A 25,264-nucleotide genomic window follows, 5' to 3' on the forward strand; every position below is an offset into this window, starting at 1 on the left:
TGAGCACCGGCATCCCCACCGCCGGGATCTTAACTAAATCCCTGTGCCACCTTACGCTTAATAAGGTTATAGTAAGTGTAGGGTAGAATTATAATTCCATATTTATAACCTTTGTTTGGATACATCTAACTATACTTATAAAACAGGCCAGCTCCTTGTCCTAGAAGTACAGTTCCATTTACAGTTTGTGGCACAAAGGATTCCAGAATCATATTTGTTTTTACACTTAGTAATGTTTCAGGAAAATGTCAGCTACAGGAGGTGGTTAAATGAAAGATAGTAAAACCATATTGCTTTCAGAATTTACAATAGAACTTTATTTTTGAATACATATGGAATACAGATGACAGGTCATGTGCATGTAAGTAATACATGTATGCTTTACACATGTAAAGCTACGCACAGGGAAAAAAGTGCATATTATCGTGTGGATGGCAAAAGTTCAAAGCATTAGTCCAATACTACTGAGGCGGCCCCTGTCCCAAATAGCTTACAGTGTGAATATGTCCATGATCCATAAATAAACAAAGCAAGCAGGTAATAATGTACCAGACTTTTGACCACAGTGTGAGTACTGTAACATACAGCATAGGTCCACATAGACTATCAGTATTGTAATTGTTGCAACTTGTCTCTTTTAGCTCATATACTTGTGACTGGAAGAGTAAATAATGAAGGTTGATGCACAAAGTAAGTAATAAGAATGTTTTTCTCAATCCAGTCTGATTTTGTTCAAGTTGTGGACTTCCATATTGGCACTAACAGGAAGCAGTAATGCATTTACATCAACTTCACAAAGAGCAGAGATGAGATGAGTGAAAACAGCGTCCATGGCATGGGGAAACCTACAATAAAATACAAACATAGGTTTTGTCTATGCAGCATAATTTGGATAAATATATGTTTATATATTCGGGACACAGGATAGAAATGTCATTGATTATCTGTATCTCAGAGCAATCATTTACATTGACATAGTTACTTTGCCATAAATTTTTTTTAGTGATTTGGTTCAATACCTCTACTCAGTATAAAAAGCTTTAGAAAAAACGTATTCTTCATTTTAATATTAAAATAAGTTTATTAATTTGATTATTAGAAAAATAAATTAAGATATGGAATAAAATGTAATTCATACGTGACATAAGCTATTTATTATATATACTGTTGTATGTTAAATACAATATTTAAAAAATTTTTTTTCAACAAATGGAACTGGATGAACAAATGTGAGCCCCCATGTATGAGCAGAAGAACAGAGCATGTGCTTCTAGATTTGGTGGTGCACACATTCATACGTCCCTTATCCCTTATGTGTCCCCTGGCAACTGTATGGGCTGTCATAGTGGTATTAAAGCCGCTACCACAGCTGTATTTTCAAGTGTTCCCTGCCTAGGTAGCCTGCAACCACTGCAGAGAACTTCAGAAAACAAGATGTCTGCATATCATTTGTTTGTTTTCTTTTGCTACCATACTGATATTAGGGGTTGGTGTAATTAATGGATATTTTCCACTTTCCAGCAATGATTAGATGTTTTGAGCCTTTGACATCGTTTGCACACTGGTATGATTGCTGCTTCATTAAAAAAATAGTGGCCACATTTATGTAGGTAAATTACATAAGCACTTACGGTCAACTGCTCCAGAAAAGACAGTTTCATCTGTAAAAGGTAAGCAAATGTAAGGTTAGAAATGTGCCCTGCATAGATTAAAAGGATACATTGTGTTTATCATTACAAGTAATAATAATAATAACAAACAATAATATGGCTGAAATGGGTGAAGTCACATAAATGACATCATAAAGTTAGCATGCTGAACTGGAATTATCACCACTTTTGTATTAAGTTACAATATAAAGTATAGAATCCCCCCACTGTAGAAGTGCAGTTGATGTCCCCTCATTGGGACTGGCTAACAATGTAACCATTTATGGTGTACTGTAGGTGGAAGGGGGATATCACATGCAGTGTACTATTTGGAATCTGTTTAATTAAATACATTTTAAAGATCAGTTATTTTGTAAAGCTCAATTCAGAGCTACATGTAATAATATAAGTGGTGAAATATATACAAAGATATATTTATTATTAATTTTGTTAAAAGTGTTACATTTAGGACAAATCATTAAAGGTCTTTCTCTGTGAACATTACACTGTACAGACATGCATAAGGTGACTCTATTACTTCATTTTATTGTATATCATTAATACTGTTATACAAAAATAGTATTTCTGAGAACTTATTGCCAATGTAAATATATGGTTACTAATTTTACTGTAGTTAGTTGATTTATTACAGGGCTACTTACAAGCTGTAAGTTCTATACCGACACTTGCTACATTCCCATCTGAGGAACGATCATCTGATTTGGTGTCGGCACCACAAGTCTGTTCAGCATAGAAAAGACAGATATGGAAATGTTAGGGCTCTTTACAAGTAGAGATACTTTTAAATATATCACCATTTATAGTAATATGTGACATTACTATAAGACAAAGAGAAAGCAAAGAAGTAGGAAACACAAACTTCATAGCTTTTATCTAAGGATAGTATATGATAATTGTATATATTATCTAACATATATTTTTGCACTGTGCTAGGTGTATACATTTTTCTATAAAATGTTATAAAGTACTATGTAGGTGCAATATACAGTGACCATCTATTACCAAATTCACTTTGCAGCACTGAAGGAAACCTCGTCATCCTCTATGTCCTAATCCAATTTTTTAAAACCATAAAGGCTTTACAGTTCTTCCTAGCTACCCAATGGCTTGTAGGGAGTACATAGTGTGGTTGTAAATTGTATTTAACGTTTTGATTTGTCAGTTAAATGCTAATTGCAGATTAATTCAGTACCATGACTCATTATTTCATAGTCATGGTTGCTAGAGTAATACATAGACAAAGAAGGAATGTGTAAAGAGATTGGTTGTACTGTGAGCCAGACAACACATTTGTATTTCTGCTCAAGGATACTGCATAAATGCGTTTTCTCCCCTACTGTATTTCGGGTCAGCACCAGATACACAGGTTTTGCTCAATTTACTGTATATAGGATGCTTGATAAGGAACAACAGTTGGAATAAATACTGCACTGCCTAATAGGCTATACTCCACAGAATTTACTGCAAGATTGGTCTGTAGGATCTCTCCCTGACAATGGGTGCTTGCACAAGTGTGGTCAGTAGACCGTGCATGCTCAGAACAGTGGCGGGTTCCCAAAGGGAAAGTAAAGTAACTTCTAGCACATCACAGGGAAATTCATGTGATCTTTAATTTCTTATTGCCACAATAACAAATTATAATTATTGAACCTGAATTCTGGTAACTAATAATTATTTCACATGAAGTCAATTTTTTGAGTAAAGTGGTCAAATTGATTTATTTATCATTATTTTGAGTACTACTCTGTCATCCCATACTGATAAAAGCAGTGAGGGCAAACAAATTTGGTGATTAAAGAACCTTCTTAGATAATGCACCATTACACAAAGATTTAAATTCTCGTGGTGTTTATCATGTATACTCAGAAATGCCAAGGTGCTGATAAGAGCACCATCACCATGCAGGGTCTAACGTCAACAATTTTTCCTCAAAAATCCATACAGGTGCACAGGAAAATGAGCAATGTTGTGCTACTGTAATTCTCGGGATGTGTGCAACCAAAAACCACAGACCCACATTGCCAATAATGTAATTCTCCCTTAAAATTCTGCCTTGCCTAAGTGTTCAATGTCTTTAAATTTTAACGTGCAGGGATCTGAATCATTAGACTTATGAAAATGTCTATGAATACTATTTTATTTATTTATTAACACTTGAGTATCAAACTCTTTCTTGAAATCTTGTCGTTTTTTAATTAAAATGTACATGAATGTTTTAGTATTGTCAATATATTGTAAACCACATCCATGTTTGCATAAATAAATTGCAAAGAATATCTCACAATGCATCAACCGTACTATGGCCCTCATTCAGAGCCGTACGCTCTGAGCAGAGCGCACGCACTGAATGAGGGCCGGGCTCCATTTTCATGGAGTGTCCTCCTGGACGCTCGTATAGCTGTGGGTCACCACCCACAGGCTATACGAGCGTGCTTTGTGATGGCCGCGATGGTCGAGACCATTGCGACCATCGAAATTGCGAGCCGGAGCCTGCAGTTGAGGTTTTCAACCACAAGCTCCGGAGTGATTTTGGCTCTATCAGAGCCAAAATCACTCCCACTGACATCACTAGTGATGTCAGTGGGCCGGCTTCTGACGGGAGGCGTTCCCGTGGGAACGCCCCCGTCAGGGAGGCACGCCCCGGCACGCCCACCAAAGGGGGCGTGCTGTCAATCAACATTGACAGCACGCCCCCTTTGATCGGACACAACGAGCGAAGGACTTTCCTTCTCTTGTCGCGTCTGGCGCATGCGCACGACGGAGCTCCCTCCGTCGTGCGCATGCTCAGTCCATAACATCGACCCACTTGCGAGCGGACAGCCGCTCGCGAGTGGGTCTGAATCAGGGCCTATGTCCCTATTGTAAAATGCAATAGTACAGGTTGAGTCTCCCATATCCAAATATTCCGAAATATGGAATATTCCGAAATACGGAATAATTTTGGCATGACTCATATAATGAAACCTTTGATATTTGATGGTTCAATGTACACAAACTTTGTCTGAGGCACAAATTATTAAAAATATTGTATAAAATTACCTTCAGGCTGTGTGTATAAGGTGTACATGAAACATAAATTAATTTCATGTATGTACACAAACTTAGCTTGAGCCACAAAATGATTGAAAATATTGTATAAAATTACCTGCAGGCTGTGTGTATAAGGTGTATATAACACATGCTTTCTGCGTGTATATTGGGGTCCCATTCCCAAGATATCTCATTATGATATGCAAATATTCCAAAATACGGAATATTCCATTATGCAAACTACCCCTGGTCCCAAGCATTTTAGATATGGGAGACTCAACCTGTATATGCTTTTCTATTATTTAATAATAAAAATAATGATGATAATAATACTCTCCACATTTTAGTGTTTTCATAATTAGAACATGTCTTCTTACGCTAATGTATATAGATTTGCAGTGGTTTGAATGAGAGTGGCCTGTGTTTTATCTAACCAATAATAATAATAGAGGCCTATTTTATTCTGAGAATTGTATTTATTAGTGTATATTTATTAAAATGCACAGATTTGCCCTGATAATTAATACCATGACTGCAGATGATGAGTGGGACTTGTCATCCACATATACTGTGAACTATGGCCCTCATTCAGAGCCACTCGCTAGCGGCAGTACGCTCGTTCCGAGCGATGTTCGCACATTTGCGCATGCGTACGGATCGTTATACGCATGCGCGAACCAGTCAGTGCGGCCGAAATTCATGTGCTCGCAATATAGCGAATGCCTGCTATTTTGAGTGACAGAATGAGGCGTATGTGGGTGGTAACAGGGGAAGGTGCTTGAAAACGGGGAGTGGAGATCAGAACGCAGGCGTGCTTAAAGGTCAAAACGGGCGTTTTATGGGTGTGCATAATTAATACAGCAGCGTCATTGACCACGTCACTGGGTTATTTTATAGCCAGAACTGCTCGCAAGATTGTGGTAGCAAAAACCAACCACAAGAATAGCGAGCAGTTCATACGCTGGTCGATGTACTCGATTAATCTAATAAATAGCGGACATGACGTATGGTGCGAGGGGCCAGGTGGCGTTTTTAACAAATAAACGAGCGTATGTTTTGCTCGCTCATTCAGACTTAGAGGTGTGAACAGACTGCAATTTGCGAACGGATCATTTTAATAGCCACCCCTTGTTTTTGAACGAATGACCGCAAATAGCGAACGGCTCTGAATCAGGCCCTATAACTGCAGATATTTAATGATGATCATTATCCTTTATTTATATGGTACCACAAGGGTTCCGCAGCGCCTTACAAAGTACATAAACAAATAAGCACACAAGAAAACAGTTATAAACAGCACAAAACAATCCAGGACAAGGACTTGATTTATAAACATTGCTGCATAACACATAAATAAGCAGCAGAGTGTCAGCAACCAAGTGTTAGGTGCCCTTGTAGGGAATTAGGAGTAGATCATAGAATAAGTAAGGGAAGGAGAAGCATGTGAGGGAACAGGGCCCTAATTGTGGAAAGTGATCAGCTCAGTCTTAGACACGTTAAGTTTAAGAAAGCGCTGGGACATCTAGGAAGAGATAGCAAAGAGACAGATAGAGATATGAGTAAGAAGAGAGGGGGAGATGTCAGGGAAGGAACAGCAGATCTGAGTCTCATCAGCACGGAGATGATATTGTAGGTCAAAAGAGCTACTTAGGACATATAAAGGAAGAATATTAGAGATTCAAGTACAGAACCTCAGGAGACATCTAACATTAGTGGAATTGGGGGGAAACAGAAGGAACAGTCAGAGCGGTAGGTAGACAGCCATGAGAGGGTAGTGTCACATAGATCAAAGATTTGCATGAGGAGAGGGTGTTAACCACAGTTTTAGAAACAGCAGAAAGTTTGAGAAGAATAAGTATAGAGTAGTGGCTCTTGGATTTGGCAGCAAGGAGGTTATTGCCAACTTTTGTAATCGCAGTTTCAATGGAGTGGAGCGGATGGAAGCCAGACTGTAAGGCGGTTGTAAACAATTTGGTCAGAGAGATGGAGGCAAAATGGAGGAGAGAGATGGGCCGGTAGTTGGAGAGAGTGTTAGGATCAAGATTAGGCTTTTTAAGAGTGGGGGAGACGAGTACATTCTTAAATGCAGAAGGGACAGTGACAGATGAGAGAGAGATTGAGTAGATGGACAAGATGGGCAAAGGTAGAAGGAGAGTGGTAGTGGAGGAGGCGGGGGGGATAAGGTTAAGGGGGGAGAAGGAAAGACCAGATGAGGGCCATGACTTCCTCTCCAGATACAGGGGAGAAAGATGTCAAAGTTGGTATGTAGGAGTGCGCTGGGAAAGGACGGGGTGGAGTGCTGAGGGTATGGTAGGATGTGATGCCCTGACAAATGGAGTCAAGTTTAGATTTAAGCTTGGTGGCAAAGTCAAGGGCAGAGAGTGAGAAGGAGAGGCGAGGGGGGGGTGGGCAGTGGAGGGAGTTGGAAGTAGTGAAGAGACACTGGTGGTTTGAGGACTGGGAGGAGATTATGTTCTTGAAATATCACTGTTTAGAAAGGAAAAGGGCAGCACTGTAGGATGAGAGCATACCTTTGAAATGAAGAAGTCTGCATTAGAATGTGATATCCTTACTGTGGCTCAGCAGTTCATGAATAGTTTTGCAGATATTTAGTGTATTTGGAATGCCAGGATTGAGGTGTGGATCAGCGAGAGTGAGTAATGATTGTAGGAGCAATAGAGTCAAGAGCAGAAGTAATGTAGGCATTGTATGGGGAAGGGGCTTGTACAGGGCAGGAGAGAGAGAGAATAGGGGGAGAAGTGAGTCATGCAGGGAGAATTAGGAAATGGTTTTGATAGCCTCTATGTTACACTTAGTGATGGTAACCTTAGGAGGCAGAGGTAAAGAAGGAGTGAGGGACAAGTTAAAAGAGAGAACCTGATGGTTAGAGACAGGGAATGGGGAATTGGTGTAATCAGAAATATCACAATGGTGAGTGAAGAACGGATCAAGTGAGTGTCCACTCACATGGGAGGGTGAGGAGGTCCATTAGGAAAGACCAAATGATGGTGTGAGGTAAGGAGATTAGAAGCAGAGGATTCTGTGGGAATATTGATAGGAATATTGAAGTCACCTAAGATGAAGGTTGGAAGGTCTGAGTAGATGAAGTGGGGAAGCCAGGCAGCAAAGTTGTCAGGGAATTTGGAGATAGGGAAGGGAGAAAGATAAAAGACAGCTACTCGAAGGTGAACAGGTTTGAAGAAACTAATAGTATGAAAATGTAGAGAATGTGATGTTTTGCTGCTAGTCACAGCAATATGAAATAAAGTTCATCAAAATTATCTTGCATGGATAGGAGCTCCAAAATGAGCCAGTCCCTGCAATGTTATTAGAGTGAAGTGACTACATCAGAAATCACTTCTCTATTAGGACTCCTGTGCACTACTGTGCATGTGTAGATGATAAGTTCCACACATTGTCTGCTTTGAAGGGTTCCCACCAAAAAATAAAAAGATGTGTAATCAAGACATGTAATGAAATTATGGGGAAAAGTTTTAAGCCCTTCTATTTCCCCAACCCTGGCACCTACAAAGATGCATTTGAAAGAGGGGAGTCCTCTATTTTTTTTGTATAATCTGTTTTTATTAAGAAAGTCACAACAAAACATCAATATAGAGATGTTGTAGATTTTGCATAAAAATAGTACACAATATAAATCCATTGCAGTATGTAAACATACACCAACACAATATCTGATAGACAGCAATCGCAGACACAAGACTGTTGATAAGGAAAAGTAAACACCACAAAGAACAATGGAGCAAGACCACATGGAGCGAGGGTAATAGGAACCATGGCAGGTTAAGACCCTTGTGTAATTCTTATATACATCTGAGTCTTTATAATCCAACCAAGGAATCCACATTTTTCAATCCTGGTGCCCCTATGAAAGATGTCAGTATGATAACCAGTTTTTGGGGCCTATTCATCATTGTGGACAATATGGCCCCCGATGGTGAAGTATCACCTTGCTGCAGGGGATACTTAATTATCCACCTCTCCAGGGGGGATACTGAACACTGGAGAAATTCATCCTTGCTCTGATGCGGGGGCAGCTGCTCTGAAAATCAGCTGTCCCCGCGATTAGTAACACTGCTACAAATGTAACAGCGTTACTTCCCTCCTCCCACGGATGGATTATTTGCATGTGTGACCTGAGGTAACGTGCAAAGCTGCCAGGGAGGCAGGGAGGAGGTGGCAGAAGGATCCGACTGGATCCTTCTTCGCTTCCCAGGAACTCCTTCACATAGGAAGGAGTGGGGCTCCGATAACAAGCACCATCTAAAGATGGCATTTGTTCTCGCAGGCAAACTCAGAAAACATAAAGTTTTCAGAGTTTGCTGAATATCAGGTGGTCCTATGATCCCTGATGATGAATGGCCCATTACCTTAAATATGCAGAAACTAGCATGTATAATGGGCCATTTAAGTAATGATGAATAGGCCCCATTAAGTCCTACACTCCACAAAAATAATTGCAGTTATAGGTATGATTGGGCACATAGTGCTCAGTCATATTTGGAAAGCATAGCACTTGACATCATTGTGGGTTGATAGCTTAAAAGGAAATTCTGAACGCTGTCTCTAGTAAAGATCTATTTAAAACTTCCTGTGAGAGATCCTTTTTTTTTAAATGTCACTTTATAAACTTTTGTTTGATTCTTAAAGTTCCAGTACTTCGACAGTTGCACCTTAATCTAGTTAACTGTGAGTATGGTACTGTATGTAATTCTTCCAACTGTCTAAATCAGGGATGGGGAACCTCAGGCCAGGGGGCCATATAAGACCCGCGGAATCATCGGTCTGGCCCTCTGAGCTTTTTTCTGCTAGCCTCATATGGCTAGCAGGGTGCCTAGAATGGCACCCTGCAGCCAATATCTATGCAGCAGTGCAACCTGGAGTGTCGTTAGGATGCTCCAGATGGAGCGTCCTCAGGATGCTTCAGATGGTCACGCCGCTGCCCTTACAGCTCCCTGGAGCATCCTGAGGATGCTCCGGGCATTGCTATAGTCACAGGTGATTGTGGCCCCACCGCCATGTGGCATCACATGGAGGGGGCATGGCCTGCACCAGGCTCACGAATAATGTTATATATATGAAAATGGCCCTTGGCTGAAAAAAGGTAGCTTTAATATTATAGATAAGTCTAAGGGGCATATTTACCAACTATTGGATTTTAGACCCAATAAACAGAGATGAGCAGTTCGGTGTTGACTTGGTTCTCACTGACAAATTAGTGCAGGTTCAGCTTAGCTTAAATTTATTTTATTGGCTATCTAAAACATGGAGGAATCCTCTCCCAGTAATTTTTTGTGAAATGTAGTCAATAGGTTACAGCGTATAACACCTTCATATGACGTTAGTTTTGGGGGCCAAACTCTATCAGGACTCCTATGCGCTATTGCACATGCGCGGTCTGCTGATCATGCATGTGTGGTGGCCATTGCCGGGAGGGCTTCGGAGTCCATAGGCTACAGAGAGTAACCAAACTTTGTAATGCTTTGAAGTCTGGAGCTTGGTAAATCTAACAGAAAATGTTATACCTTGCACCCAACAATGGGTCAAATGATTGGGAGGCAAATTTGTGGGATTAGGGTAACCCGGTCCCTTACGAATACAACAAAGTACTTAATTACAAATTGTGACTGTAAGTAAAAAAAGTGGTGGAAGCTATATTTGGTTATATATTTTTACTTAAAAAATGCCGAAAAAAACCTGTAAAATAATCCTATTATCTCATCCCATGGAGTTGTGGTCTCAGAATATGTCTATCTAGGAATAGTGTAGGAGAAAATAGTACAAAATGCAGATTTTAAATCAAAAGTGTGGTTAGCAACCACATGCAAAAAAGTAGAAAAAATGGAAATAAAAAAACAAATAGTAAATGATAAAAAGGAATGAAATTAAATCAACCCAATCCACAATATTTCAAACATATGAATCGAGTATTATAGCAATGTCCTGCCTGAGTTTAGGGGGTGGCGTCCCACATCTCTAAAAACTCATGTAGTTTCTATGATTGAGTCTGACCTTAAGAAATCCAGATAGGGATCCTTAAATAAAGGTATTGCCCAAAAAAAGAAAAAAAGTCCTGATAGATGTTACTGGTTCTGTTTGAGAGGAGTAAATCTGACAGCTTCTCAGCCCCATAGAAATCTATGGAGGCTTCGGCAGCTGTCGGAAATGGAGGCACTGTACGAAATTTGCAGATAATATGCTGTGGTCCCTCCATGGTACATTCAGGTGATACTTAATGTTTGCAGGTACCCCCTGAATATCCCACAAATATTATTGATAAATAGGCCTCTAAATAAGAAAATATTATATTAGATTTTCACCTTAACCAGGAACACTGATATCTTTGACTCTCGTCTGCATGCATATCAGTCCCATATTATGGATATGGCTTATTTGAAATATAAAACACATTTTGGTATGAACTTAGTATAGTTAGGTAACGTCGTCAGATAAAGCCTTACCGTAATACATTTGCCTTTGCAAAGTGTTACATCCGCATAGATGTTGACATCATCATAGTTAGTAATCTTGAAGACTTTCAATGTGAATCTTGCTTCAGTACCATCTCCATTTTTAGTTATATTGATTAGCTCAGAACCATAACTGAGGTCTGGGCACCTAAAAAATGTAAGCAGATGATAAATGAGTAATTAGACTCTGCCCCTTTTGGAGCATTACATCTCTATTCATTTTGTTCCCAATAATAATTGTAAAAGTGTCTACAGTATGTATTTATTTTATTTTGTTATAATTAAACTAGCATTAGTGTAAATAATACAGCTGAAATAAATGCCACCCTTTCTATAATGCAGTTTTGCCCTGTGCTTCGTTATTTCAGGTGCTGTGAGATGGTCAAAATTGATTGGAATGACTGGAAATGACTTGAAATGAATGCTATTGATGTTAACAATACTATAGGAACAAAAACAGGTTACAGTTACATGATTTTAGCTGTTTTCATAAATTTTTAAAGAAGTCCAAATTGAAAACAAGCCAAAACACGTATAGTGGTTTTACCAAAACCAACACAAGACAAAGGTTTAGAACCAATACAAAAACATAGGGGTCTATGCACATCTCTATTTATGTCAGACATATTTATGGCTTACAAAATGTGTAGGGGTTGTTTCCGGCTGCCTGGTAGTCCCTCAGCCAACAGCTCAATTCAGGAACACAATAATATTAGTATATAACATTTTACTACAGCTACAGCTACAAACTGCCATATAAAGGATGAAACAGAACTGCTGTGCATGTCCAGTAGCAGCAACATTTCCTACCAAGGCCTGTATTCAACTAGTTTTGCACGCGCGATACTCTTTCACATGCCGTACTTTTCGACGACTTTGCGTGTTTTGGCCTAAAACATTTGTGGTTGCCCCCGCTATTCACCGTATTTAATTCCAAAAGACGAGAAAACGCGTCCCGGTGAATGTGAGACAAGCAAAGTACTAACAGAATTGGGAAAATCAGTCTGAAACCCCCCCAAAAGATACACTAACATTGGGGATCAATGTAGATGCCCCCCGAATAGCCCTAATAAAACTATTTGAGCTACTTAGGTTGTGTCAATAGGTACTAATTAGCGTCTTTATACAAGTGGTGAAGAATAGCATTAAGCAGGTTTTTTGTTGAAAATAAGTAGTCCTGTCAAATTTGGGGTACATGTAAATGGGTGCTAGCATGGTTTAAAGTCGCTAAATTAAGTTTTAAAAAACGTAAAAAACGCACCTCAAGCAAACACCTGCAGTAAAAGAAAAACACCTCACCAATACTTGCAGACCCCCCAAAAGTCTATTTTGCTAGTTTATAAGCTTGTACCCCCACTTTTTATTTTTCACCTCCATTTTCAAAGTGATTTTTGGGGTGTTCCTCACTTTTTTTTAGGAGTTTTTTGACGCAGTTATCCTTTGGGGGGCTGTCCCAAGGGTGCTGAGCTTTGCACCCCAAAATAGCAATTTTGCACTTTGTATCTCCACCTATTCAGAGGCGAATCTTTTTTGCGTATTACATTGCATTGACTTTCCGCGTACGCTAAAAGTGTTTGCAATTGAATAATGCAAAAATTTTCCTACTGGTGAAAAGTTGCAATCTGCGTTTCTTTTTCGTGGATTCTGACATTTTGCGGCAAATTGAATACGGACCCAAGTCTGCTGTGCATGTGGATCTGAGTGCTCAATCATTGCAATGGACCAGAAGCTGCCAGCAAAAAGAGACAGGCATCTAAACATGAAGTGGGAGAATGTGTGCTTATTAATCTCAGCTCTGTCTCCTACTAGGTATACTATGTAGGTATATTTATTATGGGATTTTACAGTTTCCTGGCCACATATTATTTATATTACATTTTTTTTTTAGATAAATTTGTTTTGATACAGAAATATTGTTTGTTAAGGTGCATACACACTACGCGATATTACTGAGTGATTGCACTATTATGACAGAGTAATCGTGCAATCGCTCAGTAATTGTGCACAGATCGTGATGCGCCCTCCCACCGGTCATTTCCGTCATCTAGCATCACCTGAACATACAGAACAATCTGCCGATAACGATAGATTGGCCATGTTCAGGAATGCTGGAATGTGCCTGCACTGAATGACTGATCGTTCAGTGTAGGCACTACAGGGCATCATGAACAACTGTACGATTATGATGTTGTAATTGTACTGTCTTTCCTAATCGCCCAGTTTGTACGCACCTTTACACTCTCTTTCCCATACAGCCTACAGTATAGATTAACATTTCTCAAACTTGGTCTTCTGTGACCCCAACAGTACATGTTTTCCAATCTCAGTATCACAAGTAACATAATTACCTTTGGATCTTTTTAAATGTGTTAGCCAAGAATGAATACAAGTAATTGTTTTCTAGGTATTAGTATATCAGGAAGCAGTATGATTTTGCAGTGAAGTGTGACAAGAAGACACATGTTAATTAGCATCTTGTGTCCTGTGGACTCTGAAATTATGAGGAATACTTTTCTCGAATACTATATAATATGTTTGAATCCCACTTTCAGATTCATAACAGACACATTGCAAGTTACATGCAATTCTGCGATTGAGAAAATATACCAATTTTTTTGGGTGTACACAGTGTCGGAGCACATGCACCAATTTTCTGTCCAACTCTATACCAAAGCCAAAGTATTTGCTCATTGGCCCTGTCAAATCTAGTTCCACTTAGTTGGGTCAGTGTAGTGTACAGCTCTATCAGATTGGCCATCACTAGGATTGAGGCAGTATTCCAACTACTTATTTGAATTGATTCTCTATATAAAGAGCACTTGTGCTATGTCTGAGTTTTTTCATTTTCAGACTAACTAGGGGTTATAGCTCCTGATGAATTGGTCAAGAAGACATTGATGAAATCTCTGTGGGCCGTGCTACTTTGTGGACCTGCAAAAACAGGAGGACATTGGTCTTGGTCCCTGCCTTGCTGGCAGAAATACTACAAGTGTGGCTCAGTAAAGGACAGCGCTCCAATGAACTCAATGATTATAGTCCCTATAGTAGGGATGAACCTTCCTTACAGCAGATAGCACTCAATTAATTAGCATTGTTGCTATATTATATGAAGTCATGACAATCTTTTCACATTACTTAATAAAAATATTGTTTATTAAATCTAATGCAGAAAAGAATGCCATTGAAATATTAAAGGGGAAAACAAAAGACGTCTATATTTCATGTATCTTAATTTCATATCTATTTGTGTTTGTATTCAATTATATTTTGTATGGAAATGTGACCTTTATTAATAACTATCATGACCCTATTCTGTTTTATGTATATGATACTTGTGTATAAATAGTGTAATGCAAATTTAGTATTTACAACTAACACTATCAATCCACATTTCTATGCCTTCTGTACACTATTCTTATGCTATAGTATTAGTTAGGCATACTGTAAGTGTACACAGCAGCAACACCTGATATACATCAAGTGAAATGCTACTACTGTAGTCTTGAACTGAATGTATTTTGGGATGCAAATGATTTAACATATGCAGGTAAATGCATTTTATCAGTTGTGTCTTTTCCTATCTATGTTCTAAGTGTAAATGCATACAAATGTAAATGAGCCCCTGGATGTACATATGAATCAGGAACAGCTCAACTGTGGTGAGTTCATGTATAGGAGAAGAAGTATAAAAATGGGTGTAATTTAACATATAGATTATGCTGTGTTGCTTAAGTCATCTGCCATATAAATGGCCCCTAAATGAAAGCATAATACATCTAGACAGGATAAAAAGCCATTAAATGCAATAAACTTTTTAAAAGTAAATGTAATATTTTCAAATTCTATTTCTGTTCTTGTGCTGTGGCCGGGTGGCCCTAACATAAACTGTATGGAATACTTGCACATGTTTAGAACCAAAATTACAATTTAACAAGAGTTATATACTAATCTCCCTATTCTATGAAGACATTGCACATAAGAAAGCAGTAAGAAAGCTTGGCATTATCAGCATACCCATTTGATCCAGTAGTCAAATTATAGTAATTTGAATTAAGTGTTGTTCCCCCTGGGCCGGCATATATCCTTAGCACTTTAGTTGAAAGTGTTTCTGCATCCAGTTCTGGTATCCAAATTGAAATGTATATAGTTTGTTCCACTGTCAGTACAGTGTCACTCGTAATTACTTCGGTATATGTGGCATCTGTATATGCTGCCATAGTAACAGTCACGGCACCAACTGCTCCTGGCACAGTTAACTGTGTTTGCCTGAAATATACAGATATAAATATATATATATGAAAACAAGAAATATTCTCTTATAATCCCCTGTCAGGGTTATATAGATTTGAGCGTGATTTTGTGATGAAGTACACAATATTGTGCTTATTTTAACAACAATGACATTAAGGTTCAATTATCAATTTAAATGGAATGTACTGTATGATCCCATTTAGTATATCCATATCTACTAAGGCCAACATCTAGATGTACCATAGCAAAATACATTTCATAACATTACCCTGATAACAATAATAATACAGTAAGTCACATATATGAAATCAGAAAAGTATACGGAATATTATGTATTTCTCCATGGGATTAGCAAAGAATGCTTTATAGTAAAATATGAAATGTATCACACAGTATGTCAGGCAGAAGTGACAGTAGTTACCACAGCAGAATGGTATCATTACACTGGATATCCTGAGCTGGCAGATTGCTGCTTATTATGGCAAATGTATTACGCATTGGTATTTATTGTGACTATATATACACTGATTAATGCTTATAATATGCCTCAGACACTGGCCAATTATGATATAAATGTATTGCCTTAGACAGTCATAGTAAGATGGGAATGTGGATCATACTTACGTAAATTTGGGATGTAGAGTGACATTAAGTTGAACGTTATTGTAGTTTAAAGGATAGGAGCAGCTCACATCCGCAGTAGCATTGTTTCTGGTTACGAGGAATCCCCCAGGATAAATGTGCAGGGTATTGGAATAAGTGACGTGAGTATCATTTATCTGTGAAGAAAGTCAATCAGACTTTATCTGCATCAACATAGTGAACAGAGAGCTAACATAACTGTATTCATTTCTTTATTTCTGTTTCCTTTCTTTCACAGGGAATTGTAATTATACTAATCCGGAAAACTTTTGTGGGTTTATTTTTTGGTGCACTTTACAAATATTAACCAAAGTTCATTTAGTAACGAATTAGTTTGTACAGTTTTCACTTACAGTTACATTGTTACCGCACTGCCCGATCTTCATTGGATTATGAAAAGTCACTTTAGTTTCATCATTCACAAAATATTCAGCACTACCACACTGAGCCCCAGTGTTATCAATCAAGGCCAAATTAGAGGCACTGTATTGGCTCTTTATCAGCTGGCACTTCGACATGTAGATGTTCATAACTCCACTTAGGCACTCAACAGTTGGAGGCGGAGGTGTAACTGAGTGATGGGAAGAGAATAGGGAAAGTTGTAATAAGATAATGCTAAATGCATACAGTGCTATTCTGAATCATACACACAGCTAGATTTATCAACAAGGTAAATATTGCAAGTTCGTACGTCCTGCACACATATACAGGCAACTCTATGGTTACATTGCTTTTTAGATTTGTATTAGGCCATGCCCCCTCACATCTCTAAATCAGGTTATGTACTTTACATTTCCTCCCCTGCAACAGAAATTATTTGTTTCCAGGGCAATTGTTGCACCCAATAGTTGTATTTGCTCCTAACTTCAAATCAGCCCCATTATATGCATATTAGCATACTGTATCATAATATAACAATAAAATAGTTATAATCACAAAAATGTGCATTTTAAGCCACAGTGTTCAGTAATTTTGTTCAAGTACTTTGGCTGACCTTTGTAGGGTATCATGGGATCAATGAAGGATATACTCTGCAGGATTTCTATTATTACGTTTTGAAGGTGTTTGATAGAGGTGGTGTCTCCAATCATGGCATTGAACAATGGGTAGGTGGGGCCACCATGATTTGTGGTATTCTACAGAGTGGTGGTGACATGATTCAATTCATTACGGAATTGGGAGGTTGGTTCATTCTCCTGGGAGTCAACACTATGCAATGCAGACTGTGGCTCAAAATGCAGAAGATGCTGATTAACTTTACAAATACATAGGGGTGACTTTATTGAAACCAGTATAGTTTACACATCTGAGCAAGCTGTCTAATGACAAGGAAACACGTTAGGCTATGCATCAGTGATAATATTTGTGGAATTACACCTATCTGCCTTTTGCCATTTTCTGACATTGGACTATTGGACCCCCCCCTTTCCTGGCACCCCACACCACAACATTTTTTCACCACCCCTCACTCCACCCCAGTAATTAAATCCAGTCTGTTCAGCCCCAGTGTGTCAGCCTCATTCTTTCCCCCAGCCCGTCAGCCTCATTCTCACTTCATCCCCAGCATGTATCTGCCTCGTTCTTCCCCCCAGCATGTGTCCCAGCCCCAGCGTGTCAGCCTCGTTCCCCCCCAAGCCACAATGTGTGTCCCAGCCCCAGTGTCTCAGCCTCATTTTCCCTCCATCCCCAGTGTGTCTGTCTTGTTCTTCCCCCCAGCGTGTCCCAGCCCCAGCGTGTCAGCCTCTTTTCCCCCCCAGCCCCAGCGTGTGTGTCAGCCTCTTTCCCCCCCAGCTCCAGGGTGTGTGTCAGCCTCTTTCCCCCCCAGCCCCAGGGTGTGTGTCAGCCTCTTTCCCCCCAGAGTGTGTCTCAGCCTCTTTCTCCCCCAGCATGTGTCTTAGCCTCTTCCCCCCCACCCCCAGTGTGTGTCTCAGCCTCTTTCCCCCAAGCATGTGTCTCAGCCTCTTTCCCCCCCCAGCCCCAGAATGTGTGTCAGCCTCTTTACCCCCCAGCCCCAGGGTGTGTGTCAGCCTTTTTCCCCCACAGCCCCAGGGTGTGTGTCAGCCTCTTTCCCCCCTAGTGTGTGTCTCAGCCTCTTTCCCCCCCAGTGTGTGTCTCAGCCTCTTTCCCCCCAAGCATGTGTCTCAGGCTCTTTCCCTCCAGCATGTGTCTCAGCCTCTTTCTCCCCCAGCATGTGTCTCAGCCTCTTTTCCACCCAGCATGTGTCTCAGCCTCTTTCCCCCAGCATGTGTCTCAGCCTCTTTCTCCCCCAGCATGTGTCTCAGCCTCTTTCCCCCCAGCATGTGTCTCAGCCTCTTTCCCCCCAGCATGTGTCTCAGCCTCTTTCTCCCCCAGCATGTGTCTCAGCTTCTTTCTCCCCCAGCATGTGCCTTAGCCTCTTCCCCCCCACCCCCAGTGTGTGTTTCAACCTCGTTCCCCCCCAGCATGTGTGTCAGCCTCTTTCCCCCCCAGCATATGTCTCAGCCTCTTTCCCCCCCAGCATATGTCTCAGCCTCTTTCCCCCCCAGAATGTGTCTCAGCCTCTTTCTCCCCAGCATGTGTCTCAGCCTCTTTCCCCCCCAGCATGTGTCTCAGCCTCTTTTCCACCCAGCATGTGTCTCAGCTTCTTTCCCCCCAGCATGTGTCTCAGCCTCTTTCCCCCCCAGCATGTGTCTCAGCCTCTTTATCCCCCAGCATGTGTCTCAGCTTCTTTCCCCCCAGCATGTCTTAGCCTCTTCCCCCCCACCCCCAGTGTGTGTCTCAGCCTCTTTCCCCCCCAGAATGTGTCTCAGCCTGTCCCCCCAGCATGTGTCTCAGCCTCTTTCCCCCCAGCATGTGTCTCAGCTTCTTTCCCCCCCAGCATGTGTCTTAGCCTCTTCCCCCCCCACCCCCAGTGTGTGTCTCAACATCTTTCCCCCCAGCATGTGTGTCAGCCTCTTTCCCCCCCAGCATGTGTCTCAGCCTCTTTCCCCCCCAGAATGTGTCTCAGCCTCTTTCCCCCCCAGAATGTGTCTCAACCTCTTTCCCCCCAGCATGTGTCTCAGCCTCTTTCCCCCCAGCATGTGTCTCAGCTTCTTACCCCCAGGCATGTGTCTTAGCCTCTTTCCCCCCCACCCCCAGTGTGTGTCTCAGCCTCTTTCCTCCCAGCATGTGTCTCAGCTTCTTTCCCCCCAGCATGTGTCTTAGCCTCTTTCCCCCCCACCCCCAGTGTGTGTCTCAGCCTCTTTCCCCCCCAGCATGTGTGTCAGCCCCTATCACCCCCAGCGTGTGTCTCAGCCTCTTTCTCTCCCCCCCAAACCACTGCTACTTACTTACCTTATTTGCTTCTTCCTCTTTGGCTCCTCTTGATCCCTTCCTGCAGCCTGGCCCCTCGTTATGACACAGCGCATGTGACGTCATGATGTCACGCGTGCTGTGTCATAACAAGGGGCCGGGCCGTGGCAGGTGTCTGTCTTGTTGGAGCCGCAGTGGCCAAAGCGGACCCGCTCCAGCTCCAACCATTTAATTAATGGGGACCAGGTGGTGCAGGGGCCCATGGTGAATTAATTAAATGGTTGGAGCTGGAGCGGGCCCACTTTGGTCACTCCGGCTCCAACCATTTAATTATTGGGGACCAGGTTGGTGGGCAGCGGCGCTGTCAGATGCAGGCAGCCATTGACCCCTGCACCACAGCGGGCCCCCGGTGCAAGGCACCGACTGCACCGCCGCAAGTTCCACCCCTGGAAGGGTTCCTTGGTAATCAAAAGCCCAGAGTAAATCTGGGATCACTTGACTGCATGTCCTACCTGAAGGGTACATTAGTACCTGCTAGTATTTCTAAATGATGTGATATGACCTGAAGCTCAGACATGTAATCCATGCTCTGATAGACAACTAACGACAGGGGCCCAGAGGATAAACTATGTGTAACTGCACATACTGCACAGGCTATGTGTCCAATTTTATGTATACAAATCAATTGTACCATGTTTCAAAAAATGTCCCTCTGTAATTATTAATAAACAGAAAACTTGAAAATTAGTAATGCAGATAACAATAGAGAGTATGCATACTGTACCTTCTCTAGTGTATTTACTAAGGTCGCAAGTACAATTAGCACTAGGGTCTGTACAAGGTGTCTCAGCTGCAGAATGCACTAGAGGAAAAGAAAAGAAATGGTATATAACACAATATATGCTTGTTCCTGATACAGTTACTGTATCATACTGTTTATTAGCACATTTATTAACAGTGACATACAGTAATGTATTAATTAATGCTATGCCAATCATAAAAAATGACATGCTGCCCATAATAAATTACAATTAGTATTTACCAACCTATGGGCCTGATTCAGACCCACTCGCGAGCAGCTGTCCGCTCGCAAGTGGGTCGATGTTCTGGACTGAGCATGCGCACGACGGAGGGAGCTCCGTCGTGCGCATGCGCCAGACGCGACGAGCGAAGGAAAGTCCTTAGCTCGTTGTGTCCAATCAAAGGGGGCGTGCTGTCAATGATGATTGACAGCACGCCCCCTTTGGTAGGCGTGCCGGGGCGTGCCTCCCTGACGGGGGCGTTCCCACGGGAACGCCTCCCGTCAAAAGCCGGCCCACTGACATCACTAGTGATGTCAGTGGGAGTGATTTTGGTTCTGATAGAGCCAAAATCACTCCGGAGCTTGCAGTTGAAAACCTCAACCGCAGGCTCCAGCTCGCAATTTCGATGGTCACGATGGTCTCGACCATCGCGGCCATCAAAATGCACGCTCGTATAGCCTGTGGTTGGTGACCCACAGCTATACGAGCGTCCAGAAGGACGCTCCATTTTCATGGAGGCCGGCCCTCATTCAGAGCGTGCGCTCTGCTCAGAGCGTACGGCTCTGAATGAGGGCCTATGTTTTCATTCTTAATACAGAAATAAACACTTGTCTGCAGTGCAGAACAGGGTAAACATTTAAAATTAGTTTTTTAGAAGTGGAGATGTTGCCCATAGCAACCAGTCATTTACCTAGCACCTTCTGGAAGGTAACAGTAAGAATTTGATTGGTTGCTATGCATACATCTCCACTTCTACCCCTATGTGTTACTTTACTTTCCTAACACATTTTCATATTACATACATAGGGGTCTGTTCATAGAGAACATGAAGTGGCTCACTATGAAAATCCCTATATATCACATCATGTCGATGCGATATATAGTGATGTTTAATAGCCATTCATGTACACTTACCTGTCCGGCGATCCCTCCGTGATCCCTGGACACAGTGAGAAAACATATTGGGAGCCCGATATTCTGTCTGTATTCTTACTGCGCATGCGCCGGCATCCTAGAGCAGCAGGTCAGATTAGACCTGCTGCAATGAATGCTGGGAAAAGGGGGCGGAGCCAGTACCAGGTGCTGGGCAGACAACAGGGAAGTACAGTATGCCACTTCCCTGATCTGTTCGGCATGCGAAACAGACTATGCCATCTTAGATGGCGAATCTGTACCGCAGCAGAGGAACGGAAAGCTGAGCTTTTAATTTCTTTATGAATTGCACTCACCATACAAAAGTATGGTGATGTGATTCATACACAAAGCGGGGGTGCTGCTGGAGAAGGAATACCCTACAACGTAGATGAAGAATAAAAGTAGATGAGTGTCACTTACTGAAGATAAAACTGATGTGTAAGTACTAGGGATGTGCGCCGGACCATTTTTGTTGGATTTGTATTTGACTTTTATTCGTCGTCCGGCTTTGGATTTGGATTTTTTACAAAAATGTTCAAAAATTTTTCAAAAAAGCTAAAATCACATAAATTCAACTTTTTTTGTTCCTAGAGTATTATTAACCGCAATAACATTAATTTCCAGTCATATACAGTCAATTTAGACCACCTCACAGCTTATAATATTGTTTTCACCATTATTGGTCAAAGGTTGCAGTGAGCTGACTGGTTAGTTTCTAAGCGACAAAGCAGCAGTGCAGTGACACAGACACCACAGTTTAAAGCACATTTATGAAACATTGCCACACAGCAGTGGCAGAAATGAAAGGTCACACAATATGGAATTGTCCTGGGACATGTTGGATATTAAAAAGGACATGCACACTTAACAAACTAAGCATTTCAGTGACAGGGACAGCCACTTTTGTGGAAGTCACGGTGCTTATAGGCTTATAGACACAGATGGCTACTGCCCAAGGAGTCACGGTGCTTTTACACACAGAGGGCTATTGCCCAAGGAGTCACGGTGCTTATACACACAGAGGGCTATTGCCCAAGGAGTCACAGTGCTTATAGCCTTATACACACAGAGGGCTAGTGCCCAAGGAGTCACGGTGCTTATACACTTAGAGGGCTAGTGCCCAAGGAGTCACGGTGCTTATACACACAGAGGGCTATTGCCCAAGGAGTCACAGTGCTTATACACACAGAGGGCTAGTGCCCAAGGTGTCACAGTGCTTATATACACAGAGGGCTATTGCCCAAGGAGTCACAGTGCTTATAGCCTTATACACACAGAGGGCTATTGCCCAAAGAGTCACGGTGCTTATACACATAGAGGGCTATTGCCCAAAGAGTCACGGTGCTTATACACACAGAGGGCTATTGCCCAAAGAGTCACGGTGCTTATACACACAGAGGGCTATTGCCCAAGAAGTCACGGTGCTTATAGCCTTATACACACAGAGGGCCACTGCCCAAGGAGTCACGGTACTTGTATACAGTAGCAATACACAGTGGGATACAGCACAAAAAAAAATAACTTAAATCAATTTTTTTTTCCTTTTTTAATGTTCTGTTTTTTTTTTTTTTACACTGGAGCAGATGGGCAGTGCTCATACATCAGCACAGCCAATGGAGTCTGGAGTCTGGACACATACAGCGTGCAGTCTACCCCCTACCCTACAGTCACTTAACAGCATAGCCAATGGAGTCTCTGGAGTCTTTAGACAACTTTGCAGATTGGTTCATGAATATGATTGGTAAAGCTAATACATGAAATTATTGTTTAAATCAAATATCCACATACATAATTGTGTGTAATTTTGTTAAAATGTATTTTATTGTTTCTTACCTGATAATAACTGAGTGCACAGCACCAGGAGCAGTGTTATAAAACTCTTCATTGTTGTACAGATTCTAGAAGAGACAGGTATATGAGCATATTTCCCATTCATTGAAAATAATATATCACCATCTTTTAAACATTACCTATTTCTCTAGTTACATCAAAGAATCCCAGTTTTTGACTAAATTTTCACAGAAGATGCAGTTTTACTTCTTCCTCTCTCTGTTGGATGATAATGCACTCTGGGCCTGATTCAGAGTTGGACGTTCTGAAAGAGTGCTCGCTCTGAATCAGGGCGTTTTTTATGCGGCCTCCGGGCCGCTTGCATAGGTGTGGGTGACCACCCACAGCTATTGCGAGCGGCCAGGTGATGGTCGCGATGGTCGAGACCATCGCAACTACTGGGGCTTGCGACGTGACCCTTGTGGTAGGGTATCGTTCCAACAAGCCCCAGTGAGCTTCTGACTCTTAATAGAGCCGGTAGCTCATCACTGACATCACTCGTGATGTCAGTGGTGCCGCCCCCAAATGGCAGGCGTCCCGTCGGGAACGCCTCCATTTGGCCGGCAACCCTCCCTGCCCTCCTCCAAAACTGTGCGAGTTGTCGTTCAAAATCGTCAGCCGTCCCGTTTTGGTGCGAGACCTGGAGCGACGGAGCGCCCGTCGCTAGCCGGGTCTCGCGCATGCGCACGTGGGAGCCGGCTATGGCATGCGCATGTGCAGTGGCCAAACATCGACCGCTCGTGAGCGGGTCTGAATCAGTCCCTCTGTGTGGCAGGACATCAATTTTTCTGCTAATAATAGTTCTTGCAATTGTAGGGGTCTATGTACTAAGCCTTTGAGAGAGATCAAGTGGATGGAGATAAGGTACCAACCAATCAGCTCCTGACAGTTTACAGGCTGTGTTTGAAAAATGTCAGGAGCTGATTGGTTGGTACTTTATCTTCATCCACTCTATCTTTCTTCAAGGCTTAGTACTTAGACCCCTAGCCTACTAAAGTAAAGCCTGCATTTATATAATCTATTTGAAATGCATGTACAGCATACTGCAGTGAGCATCACAGACTAAAATAGGGGAAAGACTACAAGAACCTATTTCAAACAACTAAAGACTTTAGATATATGTTTAGTTTTGTCATGGTGTGTTAATGTTTATAATTTTAGGTTAATTATTATTGAGGATCCTGTAGGCCTGTCAAAAATATTTTTTTAAATCTATTCAGATCCTAGTATGTCTCTAATACCCCTTTTCCACCAAAATTCTGGGTCTGACCCGTAGTTGGAACAGGGTTCCTACCTGGATCAGACCCGTGATTTTCACTGCGCCGACTCGGGATATTCCCGAGTCAGCGCCGCTCACACCGGAGTCGGGTCTGCATAGACCCGGCTTTTCCGGCATGTAAGTGGTCGCTTGGAAATTACGTCATCCAAGCGCCACTGAAGCCGGACCAATCAGCCGGCTTGCAGCGCACTCCAGGTCATCGTGACCCGAGGTGCACTGTTCTCGCAACACGCCCATGTTAAACCCTGCTATTTACCTGTGTTGGATTGCCGGGTCACTCGACCTGGCGATCCAAACCTCTCCCCTTTTACACCAGGGAGCTGCCAGGGTTAACCCTTCAATAACCCGGGTTTTAGCTCCGGTGTAAAAGGGGTATTATGTAGCTCTGTCAGGATAAGCTGAAAATGCTCAACAAATAATACAAAATATAACAACTAAAGACTTTAGACATACGTTTAGTTTTGTCATGGTGTGTTAATGTTTATAATTTTAGGTTAATTATTACTGATGATCTTGTAAGTCTGTCAAAAATATTTTTTCAAAACTATTCAGATCCTTATATGTCTCTTATGTAGCTCTGTCAGGATAAGCTGAAAATGCTCAACAAATAATACAAAAGATAGTGGTGGCTGTGCTAAGTCTTAGAGAGAGATACCAACCAATCAGCTCCTAACAATCAGTTTACAGAAAGTGTTTGAAAAATGACAGGAGCTGATTGGTTAGTACTTTATCTCTCTCCACTTTATATTTCTCCAAGGCTTAGTACATCTACCCAAGTAAAAAAGAAAAAAATATTTCAACACATTGGAGATTAAAACAAAAATCCTACAACCCTTAACATTATCACTAAAATGTACTTGTCTAATC

The 25,264-nt window shown here is 41.6% G+C and overlaps 1 protein-coding gene across 1 annotated transcript; it reads right to left on the minus strand.

Moving 5' to 3' along the window:
* Positions 1-294: 294 nt before the first annotated feature.
* Positions 295-23,188, minus strand: LOC148511537 (uromodulin-like). Its single transcript, XM_088442145.1, has 9 exons — positions 23,122-23,188; positions 20,136-20,213; positions 16,435-16,652; positions 16,064-16,218; positions 15,203-15,454; positions 11,180-11,336; positions 2,312-2,390; positions 1,632-1,661; positions 295-845 (listed from the first exon to the last, which is right to left on the minus strand). The coding sequence occupies exons 1-9, from the start codon at positions 23,171-23,173 to the stop codon at positions 781-783; spliced, it is 1,086 nt and encodes a 361-aa protein (XP_088298271.1). The 5' UTR covers positions 23,174-23,188; the 3' UTR covers positions 295-780.
* Between the last annotated feature and the right edge of the window lie 2,076 nt (positions 23,189-25,264).

The sequence above is a fragment of the Taudactylus pleione genome, unplaced genomic scaffold (genome assembly GCF_031769625.1).
Source record: "Taudactylus pleione unplaced genomic scaffold, aTauple2 ptg000305l, whole genome shotgun sequence".
Taxonomy (NCBI): Eukaryota; Metazoa; Chordata; class Amphibia; order Anura; family Myobatrachidae; genus Taudactylus; species Taudactylus pleione.